The 12,382-nt window shown below is 40.9% G+C and overlaps 1 protein-coding gene across 2 annotated transcripts in view; it reads left to right on the top strand.

Moving 5' to 3' along the window:
* Positions 1–924: 924 nt before the first annotated feature.
* The window catches only part of CEP126 (centrosomal protein 126), a 45,967-nt gene continuing 34,509 nt past the window's right edge, over positions 925–12,382 (top strand). For both annotated transcript variants that reach the window (XM_064170510.1, XM_064170513.1), the window contains exons 1-2: positions 925–1,468; positions 2,897–3,022. In XM_064170510.1, the coding sequence (XP_064026580.1) occupies positions 1,371–1,468; positions 2,897–3,022 (224 nt within the window). In that variant the 5' untranslated portion in view covers positions 925–1,370. The remainder of the gene's footprint in view (positions 1,469–2,896; positions 3,023–12,382) is intronic.

Here is a 12,382-nt window from a genome sequence, read left to right on the forward strand (position 1 = left end):
TGAATTTAGGTATGGTATTCTGAACTAGAAGACTTTTAAAGGTCACCTTCTCAACTGTGGTAACTGGGATATTATAAATATTAAGCACATTTGGCTACCTGAGGGGTCTTGAATGGCAATAGCAACACCTACTTCACTTGCTGTGCTACAAATATGGGGGGTGGGGGGGTGTCTGTGGAGAAAAGTATTTTACTAATGCAGACTACTATTTTTACCCTCCTAGTCAAAGACATAGAACAGCTGCACACTGAAAAAGAGAATAATTGATTTAAGCTCAAACACAACAGCCAAGAAACATCTCACCAGGAAATCACCAAGGCATTTAGCTGTTTGCCGACAGCTCATCCGAAGCCTGGCAGAATCCCAAGGCAACACCCTGCTCTGCCTGGGGAAAAAAAAGTACTTTTAGGTATACTTTTGCCTTTTTTTTTTTTGTTTGTTTGTTTTTTTTTTTTTTTGTTGGTCTCACTCAAACCAAGTCAACTGTTTGTATTTAATTACTAAACATTTGTTGTTGTTGTTTTGTTTTGGAGTTGGTGTTTTGATTGGAGTGGTTTAGGTTGTGTTTGTTGGTTTGGGGGGGGTTGCATTTTTTTTCTTCACGCTGAGTTTGTTTTTTTTTTTTTTAAAGAGTTTTTTTTCCTCTTAATCACAAATCTTTACCTTCAAGATTTAACCATACCCGCAGGGCCCCACGTAGGGAATGACAATTGACTCTGGGAAGTATTTCGCTTGCCCTACAGAACTACTGAGAAACATTATTTTTTGGGACCGGTTTTCGTTTTAATTGTATCCTGTTACTGGCACAAGCGCAGAGAGGGTGTAAAGCCCGCTGAGAGGCAACAAGAAGTGCAGCAGCCCGGTCCCGGAAGATGCGGGCAGGCACGGGGGGCGCCCAGCGGCCGAGCGAGGTCCCCACGCCTCACTTCCCCCCGGCCCGGGGACGCTGCCCCTGGCGGGAACGCTGCGTACCGGCCGCGCCCGCGCTGCTGCTCGCGCCTGCTCTGAAGGCTCGTAAAGGCAGCGTCCGCCAAACCGCCACCGCCGGCCCCTCAGGCACTGCCTGCGGCTGCCGCAGCCGCTTCCTCGCCGTCCCCGCAGGCGGACCCTGGGGTCCTCTTGACCGGTCCCCACCATCCCCCTTAGCCGCTCCCCCATTGCCTCCTTAGCCGCTCCTTGACGCTCCCCTACCATTCCCTCGGCCGCTCCCCTGCCGCTCCCTCGTCCTCCCCTCAACCGCGGCTCCGCCCCGTTGCGAAGGAAGCGGCGTCTCCGGTTGCTACGATGGCAACAGCACGCTTAGAGCGGCGCTAAAAGGAACACCGACTGCGGCGCACTCTTTAATGGGGGCGGTGGGCCCGGGACGCTGAATGGAGCCACCAAGCGGGAAGCCTGGCGGGGCGACGCGGGCGCAAAACTCCCCCGGCTGCCTCAGGGACTGCACGGCTGAGAAGCCGAACGGGACTCTGTATCCTTCCGCGGACTCGGCTGGTCGTGAGGGGCCGGGGCGGGCTTGGCGAGGCGGGTGCTGGGGTGGTGAGTGTGTGCGGCCCGGAGGCGGCCTGCCTCAGGAATGGCATCCGTGCAGAGAGCCGGGAGTGTGTGTGATGGTCCTTTCCCGCGCCCTGAGGAGGTGACGAATGGAGCCGTGGAGCTGCGGAGTCCGTGGGGGCGGTGGGGTAGGGGCCGTGGTGGCACAGCCCCTACCCAGCCCCGTGGTCAGAGATTGCCTCTGGGATAGCTTCAAATAAAATCTGCTTTGTTTTTTTTTTTTTATCTGCTGTAGAAAAGCTGTTTTTCCGTCCTAACCTGAGGATCCTTATTTTCTTGTCTGAGTAACAAATAATGACACTTGTTCAAAGCTGCACCAAGTACACTGCTACTTAAATCATTAGTGACATGAGGCAGGTCTGCTCTTGCTCCGTGGAAAGCTTTTATTCAGTGACATTAGTGAATTTCAGTGAAAACAACTAATTCTTAGTGGGAGAAGCTGCTTTTGCTATTTAAACATTTTTCATGCTGCTCTCTCACTTCCCATCTTAGATGTACAGGGGTGAGGGAAGATACGGCCCATGGGTCAAGATAGGTGCAGTTAACAGGGCAAAAATGAAAGCACAGGCCGGGAGGGAAGCAAAAGCAAACAGAAATAATACTATCTATTTCCAGTTAGCAGATGATGTCCAACCACTCCCCAGGAAGCAGGGATTCAAAACATGTAGCAATTGCTCTGGGGCACAAACACCACCACCAAATGCCCCCTACTTCATGCTTTCTCTTAGCTTTTATATCTGAGCTAATGTCATATGGTATGTAATACACCTTTGGTCATTTTGGATCAGCTGGCCTGGTCATGTCCCATCCAAAGATCTTGCCTACACTTCAGCCTACCATTGGGGAGAACGCTGGAAAAGCACAGCCTTGGTGTTGTGCAAGCACTGCTCAGCAGTAGACAAAACACTGGTGTGTTATCAACACCCTTCCAGCTACCACTACAGAACACAGCTCTACAAAAGATGTTGTGGGGAAAGCTCACTCCATCTGAGTGAAGCCAAATACAGTTACAGACTTAGACAAAAAACAAAGAGTCATCTTTCAAATAAGATAGGTGAGACTTTTCACCTGCTCATACCCTGAAATATGAGTGCAAAGCCTCTGTTAAAATCACTGTAAACAGCAAAAGGCAATTGCACTTTTTTTTGCTGGATAAACAAAGTTATGACTAAAATATATTATTATGGGACCAACTCTTGTGCATTTAGCCAGGCATATCAATATTTTGTATCTCATAGATATGATTTACCCTTTCCCCAAAGGTATATACAGTCAATCAAACAGGCTATTATTTCTTCTAATGAGCTGTATGGTACAGTTTACATTGCCCTTAACACAGTACTAGAGATAGAGCTTTAATGCTTCATTTTGAATGGGACTTAGAAGAAGAACGTCGCACATTGAAAGAAAATCAAAAAACATGTCGGAATAAGGCACAGAAATATTTGATAGAGACAAACAGAAGAAGAAAGTAAGTAACCAGGGTCCCTTTGCTGGGAGCTTATTAAAAAAAAAAAAAAAGTCAAAACCTTGGAACAGCTCATTATAATCCTACTATTTGTGTGTTCAGCTTGTTAAATAGTCTCACTGCTTTGTTCTAGAGGAATCTAGGCTGAAAAGTTTCACCAATCTAATTTCTTGCTGTAAGACAAATACAATATATAAATAACATTATTCTGATGTACTCATTACTTCTTGGAAGTTCACTGTAGTCACCTGTTGGAGTTTGTTGTTTTTTTTTTTTTTGCTTTATACAACAAGCTGTTGTTGTATAAAGAAAAGGTAAGTAGCAGTTTCACCTTGTGGCTCTATTCTGCATTTCTAGTGTTCTGATTTTTATTAGCTTCGGTGGATGTACAAGAAATGCATTCCGGTGTACAGTATGGGTCAGCAGGGAGACAGCTGTCGCTGCTTTCTGAAGCATGTGCTTTTTGGTCTGCATGACACAACAGCTGCACAACTTCCCCTGCATGGTGTGACTTCTGTGCTCCCGCTTCCTGATATACACAATGCAAAGTTTTTCTAGCGCATGGTTATTCTGCATTGACACTTTAAATAGAACTTAGAGTACTGTGCCTTTTTATACATGTGGGAATGCAAAGACATGAACTGTTCTGTGACAAATGGATTAAGTAAATGATAAACTTAGATGTATCAGTGAAGTGCTGTAAGTACTTAGGCATAGGAGGCTTTTCCATAGCATTGGGGCCATACTCAAAAAGACAGGAGACTCATCTGTGTATCCTGTAGAGGGAAGGAGGTTCCTCAGTACATGACCCAAGCCTCAGACTAGGTTCCTCTGCCTAGTATTACCTTGTTAAGGCTCGTCCTCCACAGTTCTTGTAACATATGATTTCTGTTTTACAGTGTTTACTTACTGAAATATGTTGATAACTCATAAGAGAGGCAGTAGATATTGTTTATACTGACATTGTAGCTTGACAGTGTAAGCTGTTAGCATATGTTTTTAAATACAAAGGAAAATGGAAGAGGAAGTATGATCACCTGGGAGTGATTAAAGACAGTGTGTGACCCACAACCTTTGCAAATAATAAACTGAGTCTCAGCTGAAAGATTAAATACCTTATTTAGTTTTCTGGAACAGTACCACTGTACCCCTGCACATCTCAGATGAACACTGTTTATTGTATTACTAGTCTTGAAATGTTATACTCTAACATAGAAGCAAATACCAGACAGCCTGCATATTTTTGACAGACTAGTGTATTTAAACTAATACTTGCTGATACATAAATACATTGCCATATGTATTTCATTGCAGCCTTAATAAAGTCCATGGTGACAATCTTCTCCTAGTAAATGAGAAGGAGATAGTTATCTAATGTCACAAAAGTAATAAATGCATACAGTATTAATAAGTTGTGAAAGATGATTCAAACTTATGGGTCATAGTGTGTATGGAGGAAAGTAATTTGGACATAAAAAGGCCCTTGAAACTTTTTCCTGACAGTTGTGCAGGTAGGGAGCAATTGGTCAGTCATCAGGACATGTCTCAAATCTGGGTATGAACCAAGATCCGTTATAATGTGTATAAATATGTTAGCTATGATGATGGTTTTTCAAGGATAGCATGACTTCCTTAAGCTCTCGCCTGGCAGTACCCTAAATTCTCCCTGACAGGGCTTACAGGCATATCAGAAGTTATTCTCAGCATCACTAGTTTATAATTTTAAAACTGAAATAGTTTCTTTCATGTGTTTTTCTTTCAATATATGGAGAGTACACATGACTGTACTGTAAAGTATGACAGTCTGTTTTCTAATTCTGACCTTCACACAGAAGGATTGAGCTTGGAAGGGACCTCTTGAGATCATGGGATCATAGATTTGTCGTGGTTGGAAAAGACCTCTAATATGATCAAGTCCAACCGTTGACCTAATGCTGCTAAGGCCATTAAACTATGTCCAAAAGTGCCATGTCTGCACTTTTTTTCTCACATCTCCAGGGACAGTGACACTGTCACCTCCCTGGGCAACCTATTCTAATGCCCAATCACTCTTTTGGTAAAGAAAAAATTCCTAATATCCAATCTAAACCTCCCCTGGCACAATTTGAAGCCATTTTCTCTTGTTGTATCACTTGACAATAGGGAGAAAAGACCAACCACCACCTCACCACAACCTCCATTCTGGTAGCTCTAGAGATCAACAAAGTGTCCCCTCAGCCTTCTCAAGACTAAACAATCCCAGTTCCCTCAGCTGCTTCTCATAAGACTTTCCTCCAGGCCCTTCACCAGCTTCACTGGATTTCTCTGGCCATGCTTCAGCAACTCAGTCTTCGTTATAGTGAGGGGCCCAAAACAAAACAGTGCAAGGTACAGCTTCACCAATGCTGAGTACAGGGGCCCTTCCCTACTCCTGCTGGTTGTACTATTCAGTAGGATGAGGGCTCATATGATCATATGATCTAAATTTTTGCTTGAGAAGGGCCACATAGAGCTGGTTGCTCAAGATCAGCCATTGAGCCTCCCCAGATGAAGATCCCAACAATCTGGGCAACCTGTGCCAGTGCTCAGGCATCCTCACATTAAAAAATATTTCCTGATGCTCAGAGGCCTCTATCCTGCCTCTGGTTATGGCACTGGGCACTGCTAAAGAAAGCCTGGATCCATCCTCTTTGCACCTTGCCTTCGGGTATTTATAGATATTAATAACCTCTTCCCAAAGCCTTCTCCAGGTTGGACAGTCACAGCTCATAGCCTTTCCTCATAGGAAAGGTGCTTCAGTCTCTTCATCATCTTCACAGCCCATCTTTGGACTGTCTCTAGTATATGCATACATAAGTGAATACTCAGAGAAATCTATATTCCTATCTGATGCTATCAATTTCTTTTTCTCTGTTATAGTGACCAAGATACTTAGTTTTGTGAGGTGCAACAGTACCTCAACACAGCAAAAAAACAGCCACTTGATTACACAAGTTGCCTGGCTATCAAGTAAGGTAATTCCTTTATTGTCTCACTGCAATTTCAAGATCAAAGTTTAAATATTCTCTTGGGCAGTAGCTGACAGATACTTTGTTTAAATAACAGTATTCTGGAAATAAGAGCTACTGACTAAGCACATACTTGTTGTAAACGAATAGGATATATCACATTTTGTGTTTATATATCACACTACTTTCTAAACACCAGCTGCCAATTTGCTGAGGACTGCAGCCTTCCTGCTGTTACTGCTCAATGCAAAATGTGCATCCCATTTCACTGTCATGTTACTGACTGCAGGTAGATGGTTCACTGTAAGAATACAAATGTCTGTGTGCGTTTTTAAGTAAACCTTACAGACAGCTGTCTAGAGTCAACATTTTAAATTATCTTGAAATCTGAATAGGTAACCCATCTGTTGTAACTGGCAAAGGAAGTGCTTTCCCAGTCTGTATCAGTTTCCAATCTATTCCCATTATCATTGTTTTCTCAAAAACAGTTTATTTTCAAGATCTGCACAAGCTTTGTGCTCCACCTACCGGCTGGTTATCTTTGATTATTTAATAAAAGCCCTTTAAATTACTCATCAATGTTGTTGATGGAGAATTAAAAGCAGTCTAATGCCAGGAACAGGAGAAAAATACTAGCATGTAAACAGGGAGAGCAGTGTGTTCATAATTTTGTATTGCTTTCTAAATTAGAATAAAAAGTAAAAAATAGTGGTCACTGTAGACCTGAAATAAACCGTGTCTGGTAATGAGCCACAGGATTGTGCTGAATTTGCAAGGGCTCAGGACAGATGCTTGCCAAGCTGTCTCTCTCTGAACTTAGCTTGACTTGCCTGTAGCTTTGTTTTGCTTGGATTAGCTGCAACAGCAATTTCTCTAATTAGCCAGGTGTCTGTGGCTAATTTATTTTGCCTTTATTTGTTTTTTTACAGAATGACTGTAGGTATATATACATAGCAATAACAAGCAGTAATGTAGGGAAATACAGACCTGGTATGAGAACAGGCAGGGAATGGTAAAAGGTTTGGCATAGGCTTGGTACTGGAGATCCCACAGCTCTAAACAACTCACTGATAGTTTATTAAAGAAATGCAGACCTAGATCTGACAGCAGTGGCTTTAGGAGTAACAAATAAACCCCAAAAGAATAGTATGTAGTATGTATGAAAAGCACCAGGTGTTGAACATTTAAACATACTGTAGAGCTGATGGTTGATGAAGAGCAAAGGTGCAAAAGTGTGTTAGCAAATACAAAAATAACTCTTAAGTGGAGCCTGAGATGAAGAAGCAGAAATCATTAACAAGAACATCATGTTCATGGTGAAGTGACTCCAAATGCGCATGGCTTCATCCTAACCCTACCAGGGTGAAAATACCAGCCATGGGATGCAGAGTAGCAGTGGAAGTATTTGCCTCAGGAAAAAAGGCAGAAACTCAATAGGCAAATAACAGTTCAAGCTGGTTTATAGCTATTGGTGTGACATCCTCAGAAGTATTCTAACTGTATTTTTTTTCTAACAGTTATATCTGGATTAATAATAATTGGACTTAAGATTTGAGTTATGCTAGCTGAAAAATCTTCGCTTTGTATAAGATGTGCTCATTTTTTGCCTATAAAAAAATGTGAGTGTAATGACTCACGGATTTTGCCAGCAAGCCTCCTGTGAACCTTTGGGGCATTTTGGAGGTCAGATCTCTGTAAACCCTTACAGAATTTTAAGGGTTAGTCCTTAGAAGGAAGGCTTCATAGCAATTTGTGGCTGTCCTTTTGTATTTAGCATATGATAATCCACAAAGATGAGGCAGTAGAGTTAATATGTGTTCCTCTGGTCCAGTTAACTATCTGTGATTGTTTTGGGTGTTACCCGCCCCCCCCCCCCCCAATATGAAATTGCCCAGACTAGACTCAGCCATCTGGAAATTAAGGAATGAAGCTTTTTATTTACAGCTTAGCACAATATACAAGCAGATATTTACAATGTATACAGCTATATATAACGTAAAGGTAAGACAGAAACACAATGCCCCTCCCAGAAACCACAGTCCCCAGAAGGGGGTTCCAACCACCCTTCCACCTTCTTTCCACCCCTCTACCATATCCCATACTTTGCCTCACATGCAAGGTGATTTGGAGCATTGGCATGAGAGGGTTAGAAAGCAGAAGGATTAGTTACACGGAAAGCAGGCCAGGAATGAAAGTACAGGCACCAGCTGCAACAGAGAGCCACACCGTGACTGTGTTATCTGTGTTCATGTTCTTGTTTTTATACATCTCAGCAAGCCTATGAGTGAAGTAGACATCACTATTGTTTCCTTTTCAGCGCCTATAATCTGACTCTTCTCACCAAAATATTCCAGCTGGCCTCAAACTAGCACACTGTCTCACTTAAAATAATTGATCTATGGGCAGCATCCACAGATCTTTTCAAGGATATAAGATGTGTTTTCTTTTTGTCCATTAAGGGGATTTTGAGTGTGATAACCTATTCTAGCCTTTTGTTGATCTTGCCCCAGTCATGAGCTGTACAAACACCTTACTACCTCAATGATAAAATTACTGTGCACTGGATTGCAGGTGTGATATGACAAAGGATGAGTAATATTGACTCAGTTTCAAAAAGTTCATTTCATAGCATTCCCTATGCTCTGTATGTATTCCTTTATTTTTCATCCAGGGCAGTAGTAAGCATTTAGTCCACCTGGGAATGTAGCATTCATCATTTCACTGTGAAGATAATTTAATAAAATGAACCAGGAAATAGTTCCACCATCTAGTCATATTGGTTTTAGCATAAAAATACCTTCCACAGAACGTCTCTATATGTGAAACTGGTAAGTATTTTAAGTTTCATATTCCAAATTCACTATAAACATTTTGGCAGCTGTTTCAAAAACTGCTGCACTGCTGAGTTGTTTATAGTAGACAGAAAATCTGGGTTAAAAAAACAGCAGTCAGGAAATTCTTCTGCTAACTCTCCATCTTAAAGACATACCCTTTTGCCAGTATTACATCTGTGGTACGAACTTAAGCTGGTGGCTTAAGGAGAGTGGATGAACAAACATTTGCTTTAACTGTTCTTCTGTAAGATGTCAATGTGCATTTGTAAAATTATTTATTCTACATAATTCACCTGGGTGTCACAATTTACATTTTTTGAGGTCAAGAAGTTAATGATGCAAGCTTCACTGGATATCTTTGATGCATTTCCTTACATTTAAATTGAGATTGTTTGTCTTAATCCAAACCAAATAGTGATTGTGATGAGTTGTGCATCAGCATTTGGACTTGGCGTATTTCTAGCTAAATGGAACAATGGTGGGGGTTTTATGCCAGTTATTAGGAATGTGGAAGAGTGCAGCTAAGTCATACTCCAAAATCGTTTTAACAATAAATACATGCAGACCCTGTCAGAATTTACACTTCCCTACTTGGAGTTATGCTCTGGAATTACTCCAGGTGCAGAGCTGTAGAATTTCCCACATGTCTGAATTTAACAACTACAGTTTAACTAAAGGTCTTCTTGATCAGCTTCTAGAAATATTAAGGGGATCAAGAATAGTATGTTGAAACTACTTACCAGGATAAGCAGGTCTGTTTCCTCTCTTGTAATTTTCCTATTTCTTTAGTCAGGATAAAGATGTAAAATATAGCAGGTTTCTGTATCAGATTTTAATGTGAGTGAAATACAGAAATACTGGAAGTTGACAACAACCTCTAGTTCCACTTCTTTTTTTTTTTTTTTTTAGTTCTAATTTCTGAGTTGTAGGAACAAGACGAGCTCCTGTCAAAATTTAACTGAATTGCAGTAAGTTTTTTTCTGGTTTTGGCTACTTGCTTTTCTCCCTTCATCTCATGACTCAAATGAAACCGTTCCTGCTTTCTGACAAAATGAAGTTTGCAAATGGAACTTGCCATGTTTGAATCATACTTAATTTGTTTCACTTTGCATAAGTCAACCTTCTGTCTTATCACAGAACCACAGAAGCACAGAACCTTAGAGGTTGGAAGGGACCTCTAGAGGTCATCGAGTCGCCTAGATTAGTTTGCACAGGAATGCATCCAGGCGGGTTTTGAAAGACTCCAGAGAAGGAGACTCCACAACCTCTCTGGGCAGCCTGTTCCAGTGCTTTGTCACACTCACCTCTTGTGGAGGTAAAACCTTCTATGTTCCAGTGTGTAGCTGTAGCTCCTTCTCTTACTGCTGCTGACCAGCAAAAACAAATTGGCCCCATCCACTTGGAACCCACCCCTCAGATATATATACACATCCTTTATTTGAAGCCTTTGAGACTAAAAATTCCATCTCTAGCAGAAGAATCACCTTGAATTGTGGGAATTCATCTGAGTTTGTGGTAGTGTAGCTATTAAGTGTCATTTGCAGTAAAGAGGTTGTTAAAATAAGGTACTAACTGTATAGATTGCAGGATGTAGTCTCATCTGTTCTTGTAATCCAAGACAGTTGTGAGGAATACTGCAGCTGGGAGATCTGGAGCTTTCTTAGGGGAATGTGCTTCCAAAGTAGAAGCAGTACTTGCTTTTGTTGTTCACTGACATTTTGATTTCTGGCCTTGGAGAATGTTAGAGTGCTACATATATTACTGAAAGCAGCAGATCCCTTTGCATATAGTGTTATTTCTTCTTACTTTTGGTTTTTCATGTACTCTACCAGTCTTTCTTGAGGTTATGATTGGTAGTACTGGAGATGTAGTATTGAGGAGTGGAAGATCAGATGTTACACAACTTCCAGTTTTCCCTTATGATATGGGAAGGAGTTTTAAGGTGCAGTCTTAGTGATGGCAGGAATGTCGGTACACAGTCTCTGTGATTTAAGGTTTGAACAGCTACATGGAATCTGTTTACAGTTAATTTCCACTTTTTAAAAAATAGTATCTATTTTGTCTTCACTTGCTATTAATTAAATGTAATAGTTTGTCTCTAAAGTTAGGAAATGTCAATCATTACCTTCAGTATTTTTAGCAGCTATGGATAAACTAGTGAAAGTTTCCTCTGTCTCTTTCTGCTACACTTTGGCTTCCAAGTGGATTAAAGTGAGATATTCCTGTAAAACTTGGGAATTAGATGACAGTTTTCCTGTTTTTTACTATTATGCAATTAAAGATTTCAGACTTTGTAAAAGAAAAGATACCTATTTCAGATTACTTTTCTGTTTATTTTCAGAGGTGATCAGCCAGCACAGTGAAGGGATACTAGGGAGGGTCAATGGAATAGTTCCATTTGAACTTTTTCCCTGAAAAACAAAGGGAAGAATAACTAAAATAGCATGAGTTAAGGAGTAGCTCTGTTAAGTAACATCTTTGCTTCATGAAACAAAAAGTTTTATGAAGCAACTGCAAGTGATTAAAGTTATGAGAAAGTGTCTTATTGTGATGAGGGAAACAAAGAATGCCTGGTTAAACAGTACTACCTTTCCACTAATGCAGGTGGGGAGTGGAAGCCTACTTAGTATACTAGAAACCTGCCAAATCACATTTCTAACACACAGAGAACTTTAAAGATGGGATGCTTCCAGCTGTAGTGACCCTCACATAGCAGTCTTTAGAAGTTTAACTTAAAGAGTTTTCATTTTGTGGTATCATTTTATTAAGAATAGAATGTTTCCAGGGATGGGGCATCTACCACCTCTCTTGACAATCTGTTGCAGTGTTTCACCACCCTCACTGCAAAAAAACTTCTTCTAGTCTTAATCTACCCTTTTTAAGCTTAAAATTATTATTTATATATGACATGCTTACATAGGCAGTGTGACAGTAAATTTACTGGGTGTCTTTTGCTCAAGGAGGTGGTTTAAGTTTGTAAGTAAAAGTTGATGATTCTGTCAGCAGAAATAAAAATTCCATATAGTTTCATCAAGCTTGTGCCTACCAAAGGAAAACTTTGTGATTATTGCTGGTTTTTATTAAAGCCTGTTTGCTTTCCAACTAGTAGAAGGATACATTTAGCATACTTCATATAAACAACTGATTTTGTCAATCAGAATCTCATGTTAGTTTTTATCAAATTTTGTGCTACTAATCTGACTGTCTTTCAGGAAGCTTCTCAACAACTAGAAGTTGGTACCGACTCTTACCGATTGATAGGTGAAAGCTGTAGTTCATTTGTGTTATTTCTGAATAATGACTCTGTTACCATGAAAGGCATACACATAGAGTATTTGCTGTTCACCTTCCTATTCATCTGCTCACCACGATACATTTATGTGGTAAAGACTGTCATGAAAGCCACACTGATGACAAGAACTGGTTGAGTCTTCCTGTTAGTTCACATATAAGAAAGAATCAAATCTCTGTTTGAGGCTGAAAAATAAAAATACTACAGTGTGTCTCTTCTTCACAACCCACTGTCCCATTTACATTCAAAC

The sequence above is a fragment of the Pogoniulus pusillus genome, chromosome 3 (assembly GCF_015220805.1).
Source record: "Pogoniulus pusillus isolate bPogPus1 chromosome 3, bPogPus1.pri, whole genome shotgun sequence".
NCBI lineage: Eukaryota > Metazoa > Chordata > Aves > Piciformes > Lybiidae > Pogoniulus > Pogoniulus pusillus.